The sequence below is a fragment of the Chinchilla lanigera genome, unplaced genomic scaffold (assembly GCF_000276665.1).
Source record: "Chinchilla lanigera isolate Chin_1 unplaced genomic scaffold, ChiLan1.0 scaffold00016, whole genome shotgun sequence".
Lineage (NCBI taxonomy): Eukaryota > Metazoa > Chordata > Mammalia > Rodentia > Chinchillidae > Chinchilla > Chinchilla lanigera.
Window position 1 is genome coordinate 22,753,850 of NW_004955417.1, and position 26,191 is coordinate 22,780,040.

Genomic DNA, 26,191 nt, shown 5'->3' on the forward strand with positions numbered 1-26,191 from the left:
ATGAGTGTCCACCTGCGTTTACAACAGAAAGGCTCAAGGCAATGGATATTATGCCACAGTAGTTTGCTTGAACAAACTTATTTCCTAGCAGCTCTGGCTTCTCTCCCCACTCTGTGTTGAGTAATCTGGAGATCAACCTATTCCTACACACCCAGAGGTTCCAGGGCCGACATGGGAGTCCTGGTCCAGTAACTGGTTCTCACTCCTCCACGGCAACACTATGTGATATGGGTCCCACGCAGTATTTCCCCGACATTACACATTCACAGGCCCGGATCCCCAGCCAGCCCTTCCTTCCATCTGCTAACCGCTGCCAGTCCTCCGCAAGGACTGAAGGGCCCAAGACACTCTCCAAGGTACTACCCTTCACCTCGTGGGGAATTTGCAGCTATTAATAAGCCAAGGAACAGAATCTGGGTCCTGTTGTCTTTGTAACATGCTAAGTAAGTGGTACTTTCTTAGTAAATGGTGCAATGAAAATGATGAAACACGTAGAACTGTCACAGAAAAGGATGCCTGGTGAGAAAAGAAAATTAAAAACCTGGCACATGGTTGAGAAAATTTTACTAAAAAAATAGGATTTACAAGTAAAATTTTAAAAATAATTCTTTCACAATAATCTAACAAGCACACATAGCACAGTTCAATGCAGCATGGTTTCAAAGCAAAACTCACACAATTTTCCAAAGGACATCACAAAACCATAGTGTGAACAATCCAGTAATATTTTACAATACATGAAAATTTAAATATTTAGATGCTGTAAGGCCCCATTAATTAACATTAGATAACCACATCTCAATTTCCTAGCTTCCAGAAATGGGAAAAAAAAATTCTTCTAGTTTACGTTGACATTAAAAAAAATAATAAAGGATCCAGCAATTCCTCTTCTGGGTGTTTTGAAGATTTGAAATCCCTATGTTGAAGACATCTTCCCAGTAGCATTATCCCAACAGCAAGTTACGGAACCAACTTAAGTGTCCATTGGTGGATGAACAGAAAAAATGTGGCAGAGATATAAAATGTAGTATTGTTTAGCCTTTACAAAGAATTTTGTCGTTTCCAACATGGATGGAACCAGAGGGCATTACAGTAAGTGAGACAAGCAAAATGCGAAAAGACAAATACCGTATGTTCTCAGTTGTGCTGTCATCTAAAGCCAGTGAAATCAGAGAAGCAGTGAGCAAACTCGTAGTCACCAAAGACTGGAGAATAAGAAAAATGGGGAGGTAACTGAAGGACACAAGGCAATGTTACACACTGTGGTGAGTCACCTACCCTGTGAGTAATGTAACTTCCAATTTGCAGGGAGGGTGGATCTCTAATGTCCCCATCATGGAAGATGTGACATGTCTGAGGTGGTGGATGGGCTGGCTGGCTTGGTCATGTCACATTGGATTCAAAAATCCTAACATCATTTTGTAGCTTATAAAAATGTACCACTGTAACTCACCCTTGTTTCAGTCCCTTTCCATTCCTGTGACATAGTACCTGAGAACATACAAGGATGAATTTACTTGGGCCAGTTTCAGACGTGTCAGTCCATGGCTGGCTGGTGCCCTTGCTTTTAAGCTTGTGGTGACAGACACATCATGGCAGAGGATTCACGGCAGCCGGGGAGAGAGGCAGAGAGGAGTCTGGGGACAAGATGCAGCTCCCAAGGGCCCCCTTCACTCTGTCCCACGTCCCAACAGCCCATCATATCTTGAAGCTATCGATGGATCACCCCACTGAGGGGGTCAGAACCCTCCTGGGCCATCACTTCCCAAGGCCCCACCCCCAAACACTGCTGTCCTGGGGACCGACACTTTACCATGTGAGACTTTGCAGATCCAAACCATAACCAGCCACACAATTTACAAAAGAAATATTAAATGTAAAAGAAAGTACTGTGAGAAGCCTGGATATGTTTTTCTCAGGTATTTTCATTTTAAATTAAGACTAATGCTGTGTTTTCCATTACTTTATAAAGCATTACAAACGATTAGTGTCAAATAGGTCTTACTTTCTAAGTTCTTAACATTCAATTTTCCATTAGATGAATATGCTGGCTATCCCTGTCTTTTGGTTCTTAGGTAAGTGAATGATTTATTAGACCTGGTCCTCATTTCATGAGCTTTTCTCATTTCACCTTGAAGAAACTGTAAATATTTATAGAAGATGAACCACACGTATCTGTTTCTGAAAAATGTCAGAATACAGAACTCAAATCAAATGCCGAACAGAAGCTATTTCCTAGCACTACATACTGTGGCAATTTAATTTCCACTGACATGTTTTCCTAGTTTTTCCCACAATTCCTAAATCAAAAACTACTGAAATCATCCATTAAGTATGCATCCACATATTAGCAAGTCAAAGAAATCTAAGCAATCATAAGGTATTATAAAAAGGATCACACCTTTAAAAAAAATCAATTCTGTTCACTTAATCTCACACCGTAAGAAAAACAGTAATTAAGGTTATGTTTGAACTGATCCTCTTTCCTTTTATTTTGTTCTCTGATATTCAAGATGCTCTGTTGAGCTCTGCAATAGAATTCCAAGTCCAGGCAATCAGAATGCAGAGAAAAAAACCAAGAGTATACAGTCCACCAGAGCAAACCATGGCTGGTTGTGTTTATCAATATATCCCTTCTACTACCGTCCCGATGATATGACTCAAATAATCTTTCATTCCTGTTTTTCTTCTTCCCTACAAGGCTTCCTGCATGCTCGGCATGTGCTCTACTACTGAGCTACTCCCCAGCTCCAGTGGAACCCACCTTTCTTGAAGACAGTTTAGAATCTAAGTAAAAAGCCTTAAAATTTACATTCCCTTTGACCAGTAAGTCCACTCTAGGAATTTAGCCTAGGCAAATAATTACTATGTGAGCAAATACTTGGACTCTAGAATGTTCAGTCATCCGCTTTTCAAAGTAAAATCCAATCACTTCACACCCTGGGAGGATGGCCTAGGATATATCCCTCATCATGAGCACGTGAGTGCCTGCTATTTGCCAACCAGTCCTTCCTGTGGGCTTTATCCCAATTCCCAGGGAACTTCTTTAGCACTCAGAACCAATCTATAATAAAATACTGTTCTCATTTCTCATCTCATCTGCACAGGGAAAGTGAGGGTAGGAAGCTAAGCTACTCGTTCCAACCCAGCTGACCGATCCCAAAGCCTGGCGGTATCGTCACGACAATGTGGAAAGCGCGTGTTCTCAACTCTCCAGGCCCCTTGCATCCCCTTTCTAATAATCCCCAGAGAGGGCCATTGTCTGTGAGCTCACAGATGACTGGTCTACCAGTTGGGACATCTCACTGATATGGGTGTTACACAGGCAAAGGATCTGCAAAAACCTTTCAAACTTAAAACCTGTTAAAATATTTCTTCCAATGTCTTACTGTTCTCCCCATTTCTTCATACTTGCTTGTAACACTCACGGTTAGCTGAACTGTGCTTCAGCTATGGAAAGGTAAGTATGAAATCCTACAAGAAGTAACACATCTGAAGTAATTCATCTTTATATGAAATACAGTGTTCTGGTGAAGTTTTCTAAAACTCCTGTGCCCAGTGGTGTCTGAACATCACCAGGGAAGGTGGTGCCTGGGGAAGCAGCCTGGGTGTGCCCAGCCGGCTGGGGACAGGGGTCCCTGGGTCTGAAGCCTGAGCTTCTGGAAAGCCCTCGGGACAGGGGTCCCTCAGGTCTGAAGCCTGAGCTTCTGGAAAGCCCTCGGGAGCAGCGCAGTCTACAAGTTCACAGCAGGGGCTGGGGTTTGCAGTGGGAGCAGGAGCACAGTGCTAGTCCCTGGGGCTAAAATGGGGCCTAAGAGGCGCAGTGTCGTGAGCCCCTGAGTCTGCATCAGGCAACCCTTGTTTCCTGTCTGGAAATGCGCAAGCGTAAACAAAATGAAAATAAGCTAGATAAGACACATGGAAAACTGCATCAACAAGCAATCACAACTGTGTTTTATTTTATTACTGGCTAGAAAGATGTTGCAGCCAAAAATAGCAACGACATTAAAGAGTCTGTGCTTTTCAATATAGAAATCTATGTCTTTGGAGTGCGGCCCTGCTGTGACTGCAGCAGGCCACGTCAACTCCTCTTCTGGAAATGTCCTCTCAGTTGTTGTATTCTTGAAGAGCCTGAGCCATGAAGAGTTTGCCTAAGTTCTGGGCGGTGAACTCCTTGATGTTCTGGCAGTACGTGTTAATCTGGCCTGCATGTTTGAAATAAAAAGAGAACCATGATGTTCCACAAAATGGTAACATGACTCACAACTCTAGTCAAACAAGAAGACCGGAACACAGAAATCACCAGTATTGTCTTTTAAATTAAAAATTTCTAAGAACTGTTCTACTTTTCCATAAGGCATAATTAAGATTATAATGTCTTTTGAAAAGAAGTTATCTTCCATCCTTGACGATACAGAGAATGAAGGAAAACTACAACTTTTCAAAGGTTATCAGCCGTTAAGGACACAGCAGGTCAGAACAATGGTGTACGAGGACAACTGAGAGAAACAGCACCGGCTGCCTTAGCAGGCTCAAAGGAGACAGCAACACAGTCACAGAACGGCACACCAGATGGATCCACCTGACCCGAATATCAACAGTACACAGCTGTCTTCATTCTAAGCCGCTGTCCCCCAAGCCACATGCAAGCAGGAGCAGAGTCCTCGCGAAGAAGGGCTCCATTTTCACTCTGTGTGTCTCACATGGAATCCTCTATTGAAAGCAGAGGCACTGCACTTCTGTTTGGACTGCAGCTTACGGAAAGAACTGTGTCTTGGTTTCCCAAACCTATCTTCTACGTGTACTAGAAAGTTTTAAGGAACTTACATTTTTCACCCACTTAAAAAATGTATCAACAGAACTAAGAAATTATGGAAGATCAACTTTTGAGTGAGATTTTTCACTCCAATAAATTTCTCAGACAGCTGATAAAATCAAACAATACAATATTTCTAAAGAAACAAGCCAACTAAGAGCATGGATATGACACACTAAAACCACCTCAGGCAGTAGGACAGGTGATGACAAATGCTAACAGTTCCCAAAGGAAGTTCATCCAGAACTGCATTCCTGCTGTCATAATTTAAGGCAAAGAACTGCTATCTTCTCCTAGTTAGAAGCTCCAAGTACTCAGCGTACAGTGCTAAAGCAGTAGAAGAACAGGGGCTTGAGCTACATGATCTTTTGCACTATGACGCTGTAAATAACTTTTCTTCTGTAGGAAAGATGATTCAATAAAACATTTCCACTTTAGAAAGCTGACAATACCATGCCAAAAAACACACTCCGCAAAACACTGAAAGAACTGAGACTTAACAAACTTCAGAATCTAGAGTTGCTAGGCTCAAACTCATTTTTCAATCACTGTACATATCTCCACTTCTATGGACTACTTTTCTGGCTGCAAACTGCTGTCTTTCGCTTGCGGAAAAGCGAGAAAACCAGCTGTCTTGCGCTGGCAAACCCCACCTGCGATGAGCAGCGAGTCCATTCTGGCCGGGGCCTGGTGGGGCTTAAAGAGCTTGGACAGGTCCTCCTCAGGGAGCGGGGGTTCTCCTCGGCTCTGGCGCTGCATGTTTTCTTGCTGGCGACGCTGCTGATACTGAAATGCAAAGTGACAATGAGTTGGTGATTTTTCTGTCTGTGGACCAAAAAAAAACCTCCTACACAACCAGCAAAATCTTGTGGCTCTGAATTCCAATCTTAGTTTTGTAAGTGGTAATATTTGGCAACTTGCTTCTAAGCAGCTAAATGTAGGAACAGTAGAAAAACAATCCTTCTCTGTAAACTCCAGTGTCACCCTGTTCTTAACTAACACCTCAGAAAACCAAAGTGCTTCTGGAAGAGGAGGCTTTCACAGGCTCTGACGAGCAAGCAAAGGAGGAACGTGAGCACTCGCACGAGAGTGAATGGGTCATCCTAACCCCAGCAGCTACGTAATGAACCGCCCCGAGGCGATGCTTTCGACTCCATCTCCACTGACCTCACATCACCGCAACAGCAATGATGCTACTCCCACTGTGCGCACTCTCATTACCACTCTTACCAGCAAACTGTGCCTACCTCTGCAGCTAAGAGTGCAAACTAGCTCAGACGATGCTTCAAACGCTTTCAAACTCTGAATTCGTGTGCTTCGCCAAAGAGAAGCTGGAACTACACAAAGACAGGGTTAACTAGAAAGCCATTTACGTCAGTTACAGTTAAACGGTAATAGCTGTAGATGGCTCACAACAGCAGCAGAAGTAACACCCTGGACACACACTCCTGAAAGGCCGAGTAATGAGAAATCAAAATGGGACAGTAAAAATTAAGTCGTTGGATTCCTATGAAAACTAAGGGCAGTGACAGTTTTTCCTACAGAAGGACAGCAACTTGCTTTGTGAAGATTTCTTTACTCCTTATAGAGTATGAAAGTAAAAGACAAACTTAAAAGGCATAAATGATGCTGTACCTATGAACAAATGTCAAATGCAAAATTTTAATACACTGACTGAAAAGTGGCCAGGCGTGATAGCACACACCTGTACTCCCAGCACTTGGAAGGCTGAGGCAGGAGGATTACTGCAAGTTCGAGGTCCGCCTGAACTGCATAGTGAAAACCCTGTCTCAAAAAGACCAAAAATAAAAATAAAAACAAAAAAGACTACAAAGTTTCAATAGAAGACTGGTTTCCATAATCAACTGGTTCTCAGGTGACGGATAACTCAAGTTGATGCCCTGAGTGAATCCTTTACCTACAGGTAAAGCCAGCAGGAGAAGGAAATCAAGTTGGGATGACCCCCTCTCCCCAAGTTTATCAGAGATCTGCATCCACCACATGTCCGGTTTGAAAGGGACTGTACAGATTTACATGCTTTTTCAATTCAAGTATGGCAAAAATAGAATTTTAAATTTCACTATATGCATGAACCCTGATCATGAAAATTCTTTAACATACAATACTCTTAGAATCAGTTTATTTAGAATTTTATGTTTAAAGTACATTTTAATAAATAGTATTCATATGTAAATACCACTTTCCCAGAAAAATATTCTGGAATTACTTTATGTATGAATCAAATACTAAAAGTAATACAGTGCATAGATCATACTCCAGGAGCTGTGAGAGCCATGTGGTCTTCGGGCAACACTGGTAAAGAAAAGGCTGAATGGCCGCAGCAGCGTGTATGTCCGCGTGAGAATACGCGGGTAACTCTAGGGTTTTTGTCAGTGTTACACTACCTACTTCACAGCAGTCGGTCTATTATTTCCTATCAAAATTGCTTGCTCTTAATCACAATTGCTCAGTTTTTTTAAATGAACTGAAGATTGCTAACTATGCTGCAATGAGCCACTACGAAACCAATTATAGTTAGTAAAGAAATGAGCTGTGACACTCAGGAAACTCTCTGCCTCTGATTTCTGCAATAAATGTATCTTATTTGCATAACCTTGATGTTATACTCTGAACTTAATATACCAGCTCTCTTCAGTCAGACACTTTTAAATGCAAGGTATAAATAATAGAACATATTTTACAAAAGAATAATCTTTTAAAATATGATGGAGTATTAGCTAACAGCCAATGTTGCACCAAGATAATTCAGTTCACTGTGAAGAGGACTCTTGAAGCATCGCACCTAAGAATGGCTGTGTCGAACTCCCGCACAATACAGACCTGATGTTTCTGCTGCTGCTGTTTGCTGGTGTTCCGCATGTACGTGTTATATTTCACTATGTCCTGGCTCATTTCATCCACTCTGTCCATCAGCAGCTGCAGATTCTTCCCCAGGTGACTGCTGAAATGCAAAATCAACACAATGGCACCCACACCGTAAGCCACCGCTTCGCCACTGCTCTGAACAGCCTGATACATTAACTGGACCTGCCTTTTGCTAAAAGAATGCGAGCTAAAGGCAAGAGCAGAGGAACGAATCTGAGTCAGATTGCTGTTCAACTTTGCCTGTAAAACAGCTTAGTTTCTTACTATGAAAGCACAGGTATGCTACATAGTAACTATTAAGCATACTTAGGGAGACATCTATAATATACATTTTTTTTAAAAAATCAAGTTTAATTTAAGTTCAGTACTCCTGAATGCTCTTCTTTAACAATTCCCCACCACCACCAGCTCCCCTCTACCCCGATGTACAGTAAAGTTCCAGGAAACACTCCAGCTGCGAGCATACCATTTCTAGCAGGATCGAAAAGAACACCAGCAGCGTTTGTCCTGTGGACTCAGGTGAAGAGGTGCCTCTTCTCCTACTCTTCCTAGAATCTACAGCAGTACGGCTTTTCATACTTTTCTCTCTAGAAATTTCTACTGCAGCACAATCACTAAAATCTCTTTATAAAGTAATGACGGATACAATGACCATCACATCCAGTCATTTCTCCTGCAACCTTCCCTGACCATGGTAAAGTGTGGACAACGGCCACTACTACTACTACTACTCACGCACACACACACACACACACACACACACACACTCACACACACACACACACACAACAGCTGGCTGGAAGACAGGATGCCCCACTCACTTCACCTGTGCTGGACTTGTAACGATGGACGTGAGAATGGGAGATGGGAGGTGACACGGCTCCAGCACGCAGGCTGCCTATGACAGAAACCACCCCCGAGAAAAGAAAGTACAAGTGCCGAAGGCTGGGGAGGGTAAGCGCGGAAAGCTGACTCTGAAAAGCAAGAGGCCCGGTCTGGCTGGAGCACAGTGAGCGCAGCGGTCACCGTGACCACGTCAGGGAGCCCAGGAGCACTGTGCTGCTCCCAGCAGTGTGCCTGCCACGCGTGAGACCTCGCAGCTCCACCGTGACGGCGCCCTGGAGTTGTACGTGCCATGGCTTCAGTTTTAAAATGAGCGCACTGCTGCTATGCAGAGACTGAAAATGAAATCCAGGTCAGTTAAGGGTCTATCTGGAGGGCCGGCAAGGACGTGGAAAAGGCAAAGCTCATACACTGTGGGAATGTAAATGACGCAGCTGCTGCGGAAAAGTGTGGCAGCTCCTGCAAAAGCTCGACGAACGACTGTAAGGCCCAGCAATCTACTCATGCACACATAGCCGAGAGAAAGGAAAGCAGACGGTCACACAGACCTACCTGTACATGTGCGTCACCAGCTACACTACTGTTCATAGCCAGGAAGTAGAAACCCAAACATCTCTCAAAGGACGGACAGATAAACGAACTGTGGTATATCCATAACAGAGTATTATTTGGCCATAAACATACTGAAGTACTCAAGTATGTTACAACATGGGTAAACCCGAAAAGTGCTATCCTAAAAGAAAGAAGCTTACCACAAAAGGCCATTTATTCTAGGAGTCTATTTTATGAATGGAACAGGCAGATCAACAGAAAGGGAAAGTGACTAGCTGCTGTCAGCGGACGGGGGGACGGGCAGCGAGTGCTTAATGGAAAAGGGCTACTGTCTGAAGTCATGAAAATGTTCCAGAATGAGCAATGGTTGCACAACTTCATGCACATACCAAAAACAACTGCCAAGTACATTTTAAATGGTAAGTTGTGTCTCAACTTTTAGAAATTGTACACCCCTCTCCAAAAGACAAAAAACTCATGCAATATTCCAGACAGAAACAGTGGTAGCTTGAATTAGGATGGCGGTAGGAAGACAGAGAAAAAGGAGCAGAGTTGAAAGACAGTCCAGCGATATTCTGCAGAGCTGGCAATTTTTACTTGCTAAGAAATAGCAGAAAAGAATCAAGGGCAGCACTCAGTCTCCCGGCTGGAGCCCCCCAGCTAGTGAGATATTACAGGTACGGAAAAGGGAAGACTGGTGACAAAACAGCCTGGAAATACTGGGAATGAATGAAAGCAAATCCAATTAAAATACGGATTCCCCTGTCAACTAAGGAAAATGTAACACTTGGGCTCTTTCTTAAATAGTGTGTGTGTGGAGAAAATTCACCTTTTAATCCCAAAGCGGCAGCACCTTATCTATGAGTCAAGTTCTTTGAAATTAAATTGTGTTTCCTGTGTCTCTTATTCCACTGTAATTTTTTAAGGTACTTTTAACCGTAAAACATCTCTTCTTCTCTGGACACCAGGTAAGTTCTTACTGTCCCTCGTTTTCTCATTTCTTGATTGTCTGATTTAAATCTGCCAGACTCAAATATTTGGGCATATGGCGCAAGATACTGAATGACAATGACTGTCCAGATCTACTGGTTAGATAGTCACATCACTTTACACGTAACTTCAGAAATAAATTTATCAATACTGCACCTCACATTTATTCTTTCAACACACAGTAAGTCCATAACTATTTTGCTACTCATTCTGTTAGAATGACTAGGAATTAAACTGTGCAAGACACTGCTGCACTTAGATAAACATTAACCAAGTGGCAGTAAGCACTATACCAGACATACAGCAGAAGCATAGAAAAAGGTCGGCAGAATCAGGTGAAATCCTCCAGATTACGTGACACCACATGGAGCTTCTGAAAAGGAGCTGAGCGTGGCCAGACGGGGCCGATGGGAAGGGACAGTGCAGACCCTGGACACAAGTAGTACACGCAGAGACCCTAGCGTGAAAAGTACGAGGAATTTGAGAACTGCAAACAATTCAGTCACCAGGAATACAGGAGACGTGCAAGACTGGGGGAAAGAGAGCTATAAAATTACAGGGCAGACGACAGTCCTAGCGCAGGGTTCTGGAAGCACGGACGGTAAGCCTGGACTGTCCTCCAAGGAGAATGGGGAACAGCCAAAGATGCAGGCAAAGGACTAACATGAGCATCCAATCTGCACTGAGAAAGATCACTACAAATCTGAAAGAAGGAAGGGTTGAAAGCAGGAAGTGAGGAGACTGTAAAAGCAATCAGGGAGAAAAATAATGAGGCCTTTGGCTAAGGTAACAAAAGCCATGGAAATAACGTGAAATCGCCCAGGAATGCACATGAGGAAAGACAGTTCTACTTAGGGATGAGCAAAAGAGGGTTCATTAGGAACACCGAGAAATAAACAAGCCATCTAAGAGCTGTGCTTCCACAGACCACAAGAAAGAACGATTCCAGGAAGAAGCGGGTGTCGACAGTAGTAGAGGCTGGTGCTGCTTCGCACCCCAGGATTTGGTGTAAGAAGTCTCCTGGGACCTGGGCCACTGCCGAGTGTGCTAAGCACCACGGTGCCGAGAACTTCTACCAGTAAGTTTAACCACAAAAAGAGGAGAAAATGTAGCAGAAGGTGAAAGAAGCTGGATAATAACAGCGTGAGTTCAAAAGTTTGTTTTTTCAAGATGAGGGAGGCTTCATTTTCAGGGGCTGCCAGCTAAGTACTTAGTCCTGTGTCCCACTTCCTTTCCCTTTCCCGTGGCTCAGAGTGAAAAGGCAAATGTTTATGCACATAGCTGGGGTGGTGGTGGTCTAGGACAAGACACATAACTGTTAAATCTAAGTCAAAGATTTAATGGGTGAGCATTCACTGTATTATTATTTGAATTGTCTGAAGAGTAGAATATGTAAAAAAATTAATGGGAAAAACAAGTTAATAAAGATAACACAAAAGGACCGAGAGAGAGGAACTGCAAATCTCTGAGGAAGGAGGAGCAGCTCAAGCGAGTAACAGTATCTCCAGAGGGAAGGACAGAGCAGGGTTGGCCTCAGGGGACAGATCTTTCACTGTCACCCATGAAGAAGCTGAGGGCCACAGAGCAGGTTAAGCGGAGAAAGGCCATCAGCAACGTGACTGCTCAGCCACGTGCCCTGTGCCGTACGTGCACAGCACGCGTGCTGATCATGGGGACCCGGCGGCCCGGAGGTGACGGGACAACAGCTGCAGACAGAATGGGAAGCAGGGTACAGGCACGTGCGGAGCAGAGTCCAGCACACGCTGCCGGTCCTTACACTTTGCAAAGTGACCACGCCAGCCTGAGCTACGAGAAAGGCACTGCTGAAACACCCCCTTCTCCCACCACACGTCTCTCACGGACGAATGCTGTGCCGCAAGTGCGGTGAAAAGGCACTGCCACAAGCAGATGGGTACGGACTTTTAAAACTTTTTGTGTGGGAAAAAAGCATTATATTATATAATGCTCTTCAGAAACCAGTCAATCAAAAATACAAAAAATATCTGCACAGTGTAAGCCCAGAAGGGCACCAGGAATTCTCAATATATAACTACTTCACGGCAACACTCACAGAAAGCCAGATCCGCTATTCAGAACAACTTGGGGGGAATCTCTTTCAGTACCAGTGCAACCAGAGGGAGTTACCGCCAGGCATTCGATAGCACGGGCTTGCCTTTTACTGCCAGGGAAACAAAGGACTGCAAACAGATAACTCAAACAGATGTGAGCCAAGACCCGGAGCGCTAAGTCTGCCCCGGCCACATAGTCAGGTCCTGCTTAGTGTAAGACACTCACTGGAGTTTACGTTTCGTAAAAAGAGGAAATAAAACCAAACTGTTTGTTGTGTGTGAAAAGCTCAGGGCTTGTGTTGCACATTTTCTTACATTAATAAAGACTGTCATTGGACTAACCATCACTGGAACTTCTATGTAGTAAAATTAAGATAAAAAATGAGGATTTTGGGCTGGGGATTTAGCTCAGCGGCAAAGCGCCCGCCTGGCAAGCGCAAGGTTGTGAGTTCAATTCCTGGTACTGGAAGAAAAACAAAAACAAAAACAAAAACAAAAAAAAAGAGGATTTTGAAAATACGAAAGCAGATATAGTTTGCATTATTCATAGATAGAATAAATTCAACAGGTAGCTCAAAGAACTGGTACCCACATATGGGTCACAGAAGAAGATCAGCAAAATGTTTAAGGAGCTACTGAAGAATGATCCCTGATGAAGTTTCACACATACAAGCCACGTATGGCAACTGTCCTGATTACCACATTAGTAATGTTAGAAATTAAAATTAAGATGCACAAAAGGACATTTTAGCTTTTTGAAACAGCTTCATCAATTTGGCTCCAGGTAACAGTCTATGAGTATAAGCACTGTTGAGTGTAATGACTGTTGTAATTTCTTTTTTCTCCCTAAAGAAATACCAATTGCCCTTGAAATAAGTAATTTCACAGGGCCAGCAAAGGGTCTCTTCCTATTCCACCTAAGAATACAGAAGATAAAATTATATTAGGATATCTTTCTCAATTTTAGTTGCTGTGGAAAGCTGGGAACACCTTCCTGGCTATTGTAACTGCTGCTCTGGACAAGTGGTCATTTCAGATCAGCTCATCTGTAAAGTTCAAGCTTCGTAAGGGCTATCTTTGCTCTGTATGTCAATAAAGGAAGCCCGGGAAAAGGTGAAGACATGAATTATGTAAGCAAAAGCTTTTATGTAGTAAATTTAATATTATTATATAACTACATACTTAATATATCAAATTATAGCATTACATGCTGAAAAAGGTTCTTAGCTCAATGCTTTAAATACAGGTGTGTGGAGTATTTGTGAAAGCAGTGAAGAAAAATATGACCCTCTACGACAGAGAAATGTAAGGACTATTATGCGTGTATGTCTGCAGTCAAACAGTACCCTCTTTGGTGCCAAAGAAGCCTGCAATCTGGCTGTGCCATTTAGCACTCCATTCATCATTCAGGGTCCCCTCGCTGTCCAGTCAGGGCTTTCTTGTGGCTTCCGTGATGAATTAATGCGAGGTAAGGTGACTCCCCCAGCACACCCCTCCCAGGCCAGGGCACGGAGGAGAACGTGGCCCCTGGCCTCTGGGGTCGTCTCCCTCGTCCCAAATGGGGCAAGCACATGTCTGCATGCTCCTCTGTTGTATGTTTCTATCCAGGGTAACTAAAAGTCTGATAAACATTCAAACTTCTGCTCACACCAGTGGCTTGCAAGAATACACCTTGCTCCTTGCAGCCACAAACACACTGACTGATCACCCACTCTCTCCACTTTCTATTAAGAGGGTGCTTCTGAGCTCTTCTCACCACAAAAACTCATTAACAAGAAGTCTGAGGGGATTCTAAAGGAGCTACGGACGTGGCTCTGTCCGCACTTCTGCTACGAGCCAGAGACCAGGCCCGGGGTATGGCTCAGGGCTAGATGCCCACCACCATGTGCCACAGCTGGGCTCCACCCTAGAACTGGGAGGTAAAGGTGGCTTTTTTCGGTTTATTTAAAGAAAAAGAATATGAAATGTAGGGGAAGATAACAATTTACTTCATAAAGACAATGTTCTGGAACATCTCATTTGACGTGTTGGAATACAGCAGTCTAACTAGATGGCTAAAGCAGTCGCAGGGGAGGAAATTATGTCCCCACTGTCTGAGACGGCAAAAGCCAGGGTCAGAATTCTCACTTTAGCTGGGCCCTCAGATAGTGCCAAGTTTACTACTGAGAACTGCACTGGACAACGGCAAGTGCAGCAGGACAGGAAAGACACACTTCTGTCCGCCTGCGCACTGTGAGATATGCGGACACAGCACCGCAGCCTCTCGGGGCAGTGTACAACAAACGAAGCACAACCAAATTTCAAAAGCCTCCTCCACAGCACTCACCACACTGAAGTGCGAGACACGGCAAAGAAGGCGTGTACGAGTAGCACCGGTGCTCAAATGTGTCTCACTTATCAGTTTGCGGTTTTCCCAGGGCTGGACAAAAGCGACCTGTTGCTACACACATGTTAGAAATCTCAAAATGTTCTTAGGTGGGTTCTTTTGCTTGTTGCACGAGAAAAGCCTATGCAAAATAATCTTCTCCAAGAACAGTAAGAAAGGTACGGCCCATGAGGCAGGCCACTAACCTGCTAGCAAGGCTGAGCAACTCGTGTTTATCTGCTACAGCTGACTTCTTCTCAAGCTCCCACATCAGCACGTTGATCAGGTGTGAATTTTTAATCACAATCGGCACTTCTTCAAACATGTGCTCAAAGGTGATACTTGCCTTTTTCAATCTGTGAAGCATGTTAAAAATACTTTAGTGCAGTGGTCAACATCTTAAATTTGACTATTTCATACATTCTACTCAATCACAGGCCTTCTCCAGGGTCTTTGCTTCACATGTATTCTTTAAAAAACAATACAGTGAAGGGGCTGGTGAGTTAGCTCAGAGGAACAGCGCCTGCCTGGCAAGTGCGAGGTCGTGAGTTTGGTTCCCGGTACCGGGAAAAAAAAAATAATAATAATAATTGATAAGTAAATAAATAAATAATAACAATACAGGGAGAGACACTACACTTTACAGAATAAAACAGAAATCAAGTAATTTGACTATTAACTTTAAAAATGATCTGAATATGAACTATAAGCCCAGAAAATAATTTTTTAGCAAAAGAACCATTCTTTGCTATCAGGTACCTTAAAATTTCACTGACATTAACACAGAAATGTCACAGTTATGCCACACAATCTGTGTCTAAAACATTTACAATAAATAGCTAGGAGGAAAATCCTGTATTTCTTAGAAGGTTCGCTTTTAAAGTGTGTGGGACTAAAAAATCAATAACTACAACAGTCACAGCAGGCTCCACACAGCACAGCGCAGAGCACAGCTTCTCGAGGTTCAGGAGTAACTCCATAACAAGGAGCTGTTCATGTGTCAGCTGTCCTTTTAAAAAACTACGTACTTTAATTTTTTTAGAGACAAATAGAAAGCCAGAGATGAACTGTTCTACACAAAGTCAAAGCCACTCTGATTTCATAACAAAAATTTCTACAATTCACAGAAAATAGAATTTAACATATTTAGTTTTTTAAATGTATATAGTCCAGTGTCATTGAGTAGCTCATAAGAGCTCCATCAGTTTTCCGAGTATCACTCAGCAAACTTCTGCAAAGCCACATCACTCACAAACCCTTCAAATGTATCCCTCCCACCTCTTCACGAGCAGCCCAGAAAATAAGACGTGTAGCTTGCAAGTCTGATACCGAGTTCGCAATCTGCCAGTCACTGACCACTCGTTCACTCTCCCTTTACTCTAGCATTTGCTCCCTCAGATACAGTAGAGAATTAATTCCGTCTCTAACTGAATTCACTCTTGCTGAAAACAGATGAGACATTCTACTAAAGAGCAGTTTAAACATGGAAAGGGAGAAATCAAGTGGCACTAGGCATACAGAAAATTGCTACAGTCCACATGGAAAAAGCATTACTACAGCACAAACAAGTATTCAATAAATGTGGCAAACTGAAGTCTTAAAAGCAAACACTCAGTGCTTTACCATATGCCCCATGGGCCCCCAAACACTTACGCTTCAGGGGAAAAATCCTTCTCTTTACAAACTTCCATCAGTTTAGGAGTCAGTCTGTATGCCTTTAGCGAGAGAGACCCTTGCGCAGTTTTTATGGGATCTCAAACAAGGAAAAGAGAAAGACATTACTAAACATTCTCTCACTACCAGTATTCGAGTAACACTAGTTCTAGGCACATTCTGATACTTATTACTCAATCTTGCATCTTTGCAAAACGATTAAAATAAATAATCAGAACACAACTTGAAACAGATTCAAACCATTCACAGCGAACAGGAAGTAAAGCTGTAGGGATCTACTTTACTTAGAATAACTTCCTCCCTAAAATAAAAACAGAAGATTCAAAATATAGTTAAGAACTTTTCAAATCCATTCCTCAGCTAGAAACAGTTATCGTCTTGTGAATAAAATACATATTTTATAAATCTCGTGTAAGAGGAAAATACCGATGAATACTGAACATGGAAAATTGCTGTATGCCCTAGTATAATTCAGTCAACTAATTTAAAACGAATAGCCTTGAAAATAAACTGATCCACCCTCATAATCACTGCTCACATTTCTTAATTAAAGCAGACTGTAAAAGCAAAACTACCAAGTCAAAAGTGTTATCACAAAAGTGTCTTTTTAGCTTCAGAAAAATCAAATTTTCGAAATTGAACTGCTTACACACTCCACGAGTCAGGGAGCTTAGCACTTGCTGCACGATAACGGCTCTGGCGTGCCAATATTCGCCTAAAACCTGTGTTAACATTCATGTTGTCTGAAACTTAACACAGTGAAACTTTTAGCAATAGGTGATAAAATGAAAACCAAAATAGATTGAAACAAGTGGAAAATTCATCAAGGTCTGATGATGCAATGTTTCCAGCCAATATAAGTACACTTTAACAACTTGTTCTTTACTGTAATCCAATTGTTAACATACTGAAACAATTTTGGGGCAGCTCATAAGATTGATCGTATTCATTAGTATTTTTTCTGACAGATACTCAGGACGTTACATTTACTTCTCAGCTGGAAACTATATGCAAGTCTGCCAGATATGGCAAACTGTGAGTGTTGGGGGGGGGGCTATAAAGCTGTTAAATTGCCTACAGTTCTGATACAGCACAGAACATCTGGTCTGGAGAGCTTGAGGAAACACCATTAAATAGGCCGAAAAGAAAAAAATCTTTGTGCTAAGAAACAGTCCAGGTTTTGTACGCTGCTGTCAGAGGTATAAAAAAACTTGGCATGCCGTGTTAGGATTGGTCAGTCACGTACGGAGCCAGACACTCCAGCAATCGGGGTTTGTTAGACATCTGGTCGAGCTCCACCAGCCCCTTCAATGAGGGAGGGGAGATGGAGGAATAAAAATGAAGCAGCTACTCCAGCATTCCAAAATGTACACATCAGGGCTCTGATAGCAAGAAAAATAAACAGAAAGAAGGAAACCCTGTCTAGACTAGGCTGCTGCTGAGGCTGCTGCAGAAACAGGGTTGGTATTTACTTGAGAAGGTCTGCCAGGCTGCTTTTAGAGGCAAAAGACAGAAAGCAAAAATAGCAGTAATAATACGAAGGGAAGAAAGAGTAATAAAGGAACCTCCTACTAACCATAAATGAGAACGACAGATTCTTCAATGGCGTGCTGGTAACTGAACTGAGAATCCAGAAGCGCCCGGGTGACGAAGGAGCCATAGTATGTAGACTGGTACCAGCCCACGTGGAGATGGTCGATATTCACATGGCGAAGGCTCCGCATCATTTCCATCTGATACTGGACTGGATAACACAGAAGACAGGAATAAAGGGAAAAACTACTTCATGCCACCAATATTAAATGCAAGTTTTTCAGAAACAATTCTACGTAACTACTTAGTAGCTATGAGGAACAGGCTTCCAGATTTTAAAATATTTGGTTCACATATCAACGTAACAAAATCAAACTTCCAAATCATTTCAAATACTGGGGCTTTCCTTTATTCACTAGTGAAAAGATTATTTTGTGAAAAGGTGTTAAAAACCCAATGTTAACACCCTGTTCTAAACAAGCAATCATTAAATGTTGTTCTTGCACTTCTTATTAAAACTCTAAAAGCAGTAAATGTTTAAAGAAAAATTTGTGTAATTACTACACCAGTTAGATGTAAGATATTTTATCTGGGTTAAGGAGCAAGAATAGTTATCAATCTCTTCTTCGGTACAGCTTTTAGACCTGGAAGTTGAAACAATCAAGAAAACCAAGGATAAAGACTCATCTACCACATTACTAATACATGAACAGGATACAGACTATCGCTGATCTAAAATTTAAGAATTCATTTTTGCCTTCATCTGGTGCCCCCTGCTGCATATACTAAATTTTAAAAAAGCCTTTTGGTACCTATGTGTTCCTTTTTGTTACATAAGACTATTTTCCTTAGAACTGTTATACTTTAATCACCATGTACAGAATGAAAAGGTTTAATGAGTTTTAGTTTTGTCAAATTAATCACTATAATGCATACTATGAAAGCAGTATTACTAGAAAAAGAATACAAGCTGACAATGTAAAAAAAAAGAAAAAAAGGACATTACAAAGCATTACAGCCGAATAATGCCCAATAATTCATAACAAATAAAAAGTTCTACAGTCAACATAATAGCCAAACTATTTCTATAATAAAGACTATAATGGTCATACGAGTAACAATATTTGCTTACCTTTGAACCTAACCATTTCATTTCCAGCTCTCAATCATGTTTTAGCAAAAGTGAAATCTTACATCTACCATTTCTTTGGTTATACTTCATGCTACTGTTCTATCAAGCAAACAAGACAGGATTACAGAGCACAAGAGACCTTTCTTCAGGTGCACAATCTTCTTTGTCAACACTCCTTGCTCGACAGAGAAATTATCAATCAACTCCTTCTCAGGAGGGTTCTCTCGCTACAAGATAGCAGCCAATGCAGACTATTTAAGAAACAAGTGTTTTTAAGTTTTTCGCTTTACTTTGTAAAAAAAGCTTAAAAAAGGAAAGACTGAGCTGAGGCCGCACCGCTGTCAAGATGTACACCAGGGCAAGCAACAGGGCGAAGCAAGCTCATTCATTCCTAAAGGAGGAAAAATAACACTGCAAAGGGGGTCTGACCAGCATGATTTCTTTGGTGGTTGTTTTTAAAGGATTGGGGAGCTGGTGATATATATCAGACACTTTGATATACCAAACCAGGTTTTCTGCAGATTTATAAATCACAAGTGAAAACAATCCCTTATCGTTTTGTTATACTCTAAACCAGCCGTGGCGAACCTATGGCATACAGGCTGCAGCAAGCTGTCTGTGTCATTGAAAGTTCTGAAAGGTCCACCATCCCTAGTCTCAACCATTACTAAGAAACACCACCACCTTGGAAATCTATTTTATGAACAAGATGACAGCCTGAAGCAGTATATAATTCTATAATATCAATTATGTTTTATCTTAATATTTTATCTCTCTGGCATATGAGCACCTTCTTACCCTCCAACTCATTAACAGATTTACTATATATCAACCACATCAAGTGGGTAGTACAGCATCACTGCTACAATCTCTTTCTGTCTGAAAATCCCATAATTCTCCTAATCAAAATAAAACGAAGTTCACATTTAACTAACAAAGTTCGCATTTAACTTACAAATTAAAAGTTCCAATATTCTGCATAAAAGAGATAAAACTAAAATTTACTGTTTAAAGGGAAAGAGAAGAGATAGGGGCAGACTACTGAACAACTGACAGTCCAAACAGGATTTAACAGAATGATTTAAAAAAAAAAAATCAGTACTTGCAAAACATCTGTTTGTGTACCATTTAGCCATAACATAAACAGAGGTTAGCTTCTACCAACTTGCACGAGTGGAAAAGACTTAGAATCTAGAGATGCTAGATCCCCTGTGGGGATGGATCCTGCTGTCCAGTTAATGATCCTCCCCTGATTTTTAGTTTTTCCATCTCCAAAAGGATCTGAGAACTCTTCACAATCAAAATGCTAGGACTCTACATCGTTGTCTGGGTGTTACTCACAAACATCAATTTGTTTCTTAGCTAGAACAGGGCCTCTAGCATGCACGCACGATGATTTAAAGTCAAATTTGTCTAAAAAAAAAAAAGTTCTCTATTCTTGCTAACACTCCCCTGAAACACTCTGAATGAAAACATTTTATAAGAGCACTTCACTGTACACAAGGTTAAAAAGAAAAACCTCCCAGATCTGTACCAAACTTCCAAATTCCTTTTTCTCCAGAGGCTTATCAATTTTATCACCCCTCCAATAAGAATGAAAATGAAGCATTTTTCTATACTTGAGGCGGGTCCACAAGAAGAGTCCCGTAGCATGAGGCTGCTCTCTGCGCAAATAAACCCCATTCCACTGCATTTATTTCTGGGGACTGAGGAGCAGAAAGGCCAGCTACTCTGTCACTGGAAGGGGCAAGGAGAACATGCTGGTTTTTTCTCTTACAGCCTAGAAAACAGCATACCAGATTTTAGGAGGCTGTTAATCCATAAGTCATAACGGTTTTCCTATCATCTAGATATCTTACATGGATGTAAAGACGGTTAAGAGCAATGACAGGTATACTGATCAAACTGCTTTAAAAAATCTCCAACTGACTGGAGTTTTACTATTACACAATGGGTCTGTGCTGGGCCTATTCTATGTAACATTTCAGTGCGTTATCTTGACTTACACCTACTGCTCGATTTAATTATTTTTAAAAAGCACGCATTGAAAACTGCAGCCTTGCACAGTGCGGTTGTGGAGACGCTGCGCCGGGAGGGAGGACCTGGACGTGAGTGAGTCGGGGAAAGGAGGGGCTGGGGGCTGGAGCTCGGAGAGCCCGGCCACTGTTGGAAGGGGTCACTCTGACAGTTTCAAAAACAGAAGACTACTACATGCAAGGCAGGGAGGAAGAAACAGACCCACAACAGCCCGTGCGGCTGTCATCTCCTCAGCTTTGAGGCCTGCGTCCTGGTCTCATGTTGATGCAGGTGTGTGGCACTCACCCCCTTCACTCACAGCTTTTCCTCCTCTGTCCACACAATTTTTCAGAAAGTACAAAGCTAACCTCTGCAAAGGCTTTCCAGTACGCCTAAGTAGGCATAAGAAATAAACAGCAGACTGTCCCACTGCGCTGTCCCCGACTATGCTCTCAGAAGCCACCGTCATCTACCCGACACCAGTTTATGCCTCCGGCCTGTGGCAGAGACAAGGAGAAAATTATGACGTGGTGACGTGCCAGTAACTTCTATACCATCAGCAGGAAGGGTCGCTCCAGGCTCCAACCTCCACACAAGCCCATCGCTCTGCGGGCTGTCCTGGTCTCTCCAGGGGCAGGAGGGGCTCAGGGGCAGTGGGAGGCGAGCACAGGAGACGCAGTGCAGCCCCAACCCTTGGATAAACCCAGGCGCAGGAACCAATGGAGGTGCTGTGATGCTGCGGCCCCGTCACAGCCCAGGGAAGTTATCTGCTTCCGCACAGCCAGCCAGCGCTCACTTTTCCGGGGGCAATTTCAAAGGAGGGCGTGAAAGTCAGAAAGAAGGTTCACTCGTTTCCAGGAAGTGGCCCATAACTCAGAAAGGAGCTCGGAAGCCAATGAGAGAAGATACTAGAGCAGTAACTCCCGACTGATGCAGTAACGCCTGCCGAGACACAAGCATCCATGGGCAACTGCAAAGTCAACCCATTTTTTGTTCTGAAGTTCTCATATTTCACAGAAGCCAAAGCAGCAATTTCAACCAGTGACACTGACTTCTGACTTCTGAGTTAATGGTTAAATATTCCTGGGCAGTTTCTCAAAGTTGAATGGCAAAGGGTAAGTCTTTTTGGAGAGGAATACCTTCAAATGTATGACACTGTTCAATAAAGGGCTTAGGATTGTGTAATGGGAAGTTTAGGAAAGATCCTTTTAAGCATTCTTAGTTTAAAAGGCAAGCAACTTACCAACCAACCGAGACGCAGCAAGTGAATGACAAAGACAGACTGGTAGCGAGCACTAAGCCACCTCAAATGACTGATGCAAGAGCTGCACTTAGAGGCAATGCAACTGACATGGCACGACAAAACTTGGAAAGATTATAAAAGTGAACCGAAGTGTGGAAATCTCCTCGACCTCCACAACTCTCTCAACTGGCTGAGAGTCTCCTGAGTTCAGGAGAGCCTGGTTTACAACACAGAATAATGGTTCCAAGTCTGGCGCCACTATATTCATATTCGCTTTTTCCAGGTATCTTCTTTGCAAAACAGTCACATTTAAAGTGCCTACAGCTAGAACTGCAACGCTCCTTCCAAAAACCCACATTTGCTCGGATGTCTCTTGTTTTATCTTCAAATATGAGAACACTAAAATAATTCCGTGTGTGCAAGCTTAGTTTAAATCCTGTATGTGAGGGACCCTGGCCACCAAACAGAAGTATGAGTCTACAATGCTCCTGAAGATCCCAAGGAAGAGTTCATGGGTCTGAAATTTCAGTTCAGAATAATTAAACTACGCTCTTTTCATTCTCAATTCCTCCCTCATTTTTATAGTCACCTTTTTATTTTATTATTTTAAGTGAACCATCATGAAATACAAATTCATGCACGAAAGAAGCAAAAGAATTGACGCAGACGTAAAGACTGAGATGGACTGACAGTTGGAAAGCAGAGCTGCAGCATATTCCCAAAAAGCCCTGAAGGCTGTCCAAGAGATTAACAGGGAAGAAAGTCTTCTACAGATGTTATTAGGAACGCCCTAAAGCACAAGATACCATAGTACCTCGATCCACAAACTTAACGCTTTCCGCTTTCTGGCTGCAAACCAAATGGTCTCAAACCAAACCAAATTCAATGGTTAGGTTCAATGTTGCCCTGAACGTGAAATCTGAATTTAGTTCTCATCCAATTCGAGTTGCAATCAGAATCATGGAACGGATTATGTTCGTGAAAGAAGGTACTACCATAATTTAAGTTTTAAAACTTAAAAACAATTTCAGGACTTAATGTCTTATTTGATAATATTGTATCAAATAAATCCAAATTATTTAAAAATGTACTACAATGCACTTATTTGAAAAACAGAAACAGACTAGAGAAAATGGGTGTATATAGCTAAGCACAAAGGACAAAACCAACACTCACTGAGCACTTAGGTCAGACTTCCTACTACATGGTCTCCGTATATTATCTAACTGTATTCCTCACAATAACGCTAATGAGCTAATCATGATTGTTGAAATCCTTTTGGGAAACCTGTTTACTACAGCTTTGACTTCAATTTGACTTCAGACTCTCACCCTAAAACCTAGGCAACCCTGATCTAGAGAAATTCATCATGGCTCATTGGTGAAGTATAAATTATTTCTGAATCAATAAAGCACAAAACACAGACACAACAGAAATATAGAATAAATTTCTGTTTTTAGAAACCACAGCTCATACATGTTTGATCACTGAATTAATAATACTGTAAGACTTCACTGTAATAAAACTACCATCAAAGATTTTAAATGGCAAAGTTGGTAATTCTCACAAATATGTAATCAAACTCCTGAAACACTACAGTTTATGTTACTTTTTGAAACCTTTGCCAAGACTGTCGTAACTAAATTCTGGCTTAGATCAAAGCTGACCTGCACAAGCATATCAAGTAAGGGAACAGACACAAGATCTAGTGCACGCTCTTTGCAATAAAGAAACACAACTCAACAAAGAAATGCAAGGGGTTTACATGCAAACAAACCAACCAACCTCACACACAAACAAACAAACCCCACAACTTCCTTGAAACGAACCAATGGTTTCAACAAGGATGACAGGAAAATGGAATGCCTAAAAATCTCCCATCTGTGCTGGCACAAGTGCTCAAGCAGGACTCTGCAGAAAATCATTACAAGCCTCCTTGCAAGGAGCACCATGGGTACCGGCGAGCACGCACACGCGTAGTTGAAGGTTCTGTGCCATTATTTAACAAGACAAACTTTATTCTGTGCTTTCCTTTTCATATCAGATTTCTGCCAAGCCGCACATACGTTTCAGGCAATGTTCAAAGCTAGCAGCAGATGCAGAGTTAAGCAAACAGAATGTGCATCTGAAAAAAAACAGTAAGTCTTACTTTGGGTGGAGAGAATGATGGAACACACAGACTTCTCAGAACTCCCATATTCTCATCACCTTGTCTGCATCACACATTCATCTCTCGTTTCAGTTATACATCTGTTATTAATGCCACTCCTGTGACTGCTGACGAATTTTGGAAAGAGTTCAATGTTTCACAATGAAGTATCCAATATAAATTTTATTCTACCTAGAAATTAATCTATCCCATTTAAAAAGAAATGACAAGTATACTGTCTTCCTTAATCTCAGAATTTTTCTGAATACCGCACTATACTCTTGAAAGCATTTATGAATTGTGGCAAAACAATCTCTTTTAAATGCCAAGGGATAAGGAAGTGGAAGGGAAGGTTGCCACTCTATTTTACTTTAAAAACTAGGGTGGAGGAAAGGGGAAAGGAAAGAAGGGCAAAGAAACAAAACTCCGGTAGTTATAGTACTAGTTTCTCTTAGTTCACTGAGAAGGAAGGTTTATGTTAATACTGTTGGAAAACTTTTTTATGCCCATATCTTGTACTCTTGAGTAACTACTTTGAAGATAAGAATACACAATGTATATAACTATTGTTATTCTCCTATTGTTTTGAATTCGTTTTTCCATTTAAAGAAACTAGTAAGAACCTTGACCATCACTGGAAATCAGGTTTTTTAAAAAACAGACTTTAACCTTTCAAGAAGACTTTTATAAAATAAACTGGATTCTTCACAGAAAATATCATATACTGTATATCCTGTAACATATATTATCTTCCTAACTCAGTCATAAAAAACAGCCAAGAAATCCTATTTCTTTGAGGTTATAACATAAGTGGACAGTAAAAGGCTGTTAGAAAGTCAACTGTATGTTACTATTTGTTTATACACAAAAAACTGACTTCACCTGGAAAGACCCCTCACCATGCAGAGTTATCACATAAAGGAAAACTCACTGAGCACGCGTGTTTCCTGCTACAGTTAAAAGGGTGGTATGCAGGGACCAAATGAGAACCTCTAGGTTTAGAGGGAAGAAAATTTTAATGAGCTCTTTCATGAGGAAAAATAACATCTCTGTCACTTTACAGCTCTATGTGAGCCACCAGACTACTGCTGACATAAGGTTAGGTGCTGAAATATTCAGAAAGAATGGGACATTTAAATACAATTTAAATACACTACTGTTAATGCCTTGAAAAGGTCACAATTAGGAAGTTCTGTCCCATTTTTTGTGTTCTGTTCCATTCACTTGCAGCAGCTATACAAAAATAATCAGTAATTTCAGAACTAGAGAAAGTCTAAAGTGGAATACAGAGAACATAAAATGTTGGTGAGAGAGACACCTGAACAAAGCAAATCAGGGCCGAGCATTCCAGCAATCGAAGCAAAAAGGAAACAGCATCATTTACCCAACGGGGGAAAACACCACACATCAATACAGGTAAAACTTGCCCTAGCATTTAGTTCTAAAATGAAATTTTCATTTGGTACTTCAAAAAAACTATGTGCAACTATTTGAAAAGCAGAAAACATATCTGTAATTTAAAAAATCATGCTTGATTTGCTTTTCCAATAAATCTGGATTCTCGATGTAAAACAAGAAGACATGACCTCAGGAGTACTTTTCAAGACACAGAAAGCAATTTGTACAAGTTTTGAGAAAGGGAGAAAGGAGAGAATATAAAAGAACAAAAGACCTAGCAAAATGCATGGATACTTTCATTCTATAAGAAACTATCAATTCAACTCCAGTTTTCAAAAGAGAACAAACGATCACTTTTAGGAGGCACTGCCTGCAGATGCTGAAGCGGAGAAGCATTTCACTTTCCTCATTCTGAAGCCATCTGCTGAGAACCATCTGCACTAGCACAGCTACAGTGCCATCATCTTCCCAAGAACCTTCTTCAGTAGGCTGCCCAAGAAGCTGGTAGTTGTTAACACACTTGTC

At 41.7% G+C, this 26,191-nt stretch overlaps 1 protein-coding gene across 2 annotated transcripts in view; it reads right to left on the reverse strand.

Annotated features, from left to right (window-relative positions):
• Positions 1–3,931: 3,931 nt before the first annotated feature.
• Eif3h (eukaryotic translation initiation factor 3, subunit H) overlaps positions 3,932–26,191 on the reverse strand; it is an 88,569-nt gene continuing 66,309 nt past the window's right edge. For both annotated transcript variants that reach the window (XM_005381895.2, XM_005381896.2), the window contains 6 exons: positions 17,772–17,939; positions 16,175–16,274; positions 14,728–14,877; positions 7,658–7,778; positions 5,470–5,602; positions 3,932–4,205 (listed from right to left, as the gene is read on the reverse strand). In XM_005381895.2, coding sequence (XP_005381952.1) covers positions 4,108–4,205; positions 5,470–5,602; positions 7,658–7,778; positions 14,728–14,877; positions 16,175–16,274; positions 17,772–17,939 — 770 coding nt within the window. In that variant the 3' untranslated portion in view covers positions 3,932–4,107. The remainder of the gene's footprint in view (positions 4,206–5,469; positions 5,603–7,657; positions 7,779–14,727; positions 14,878–16,174; positions 16,275–17,771; positions 17,940–26,191) is intronic.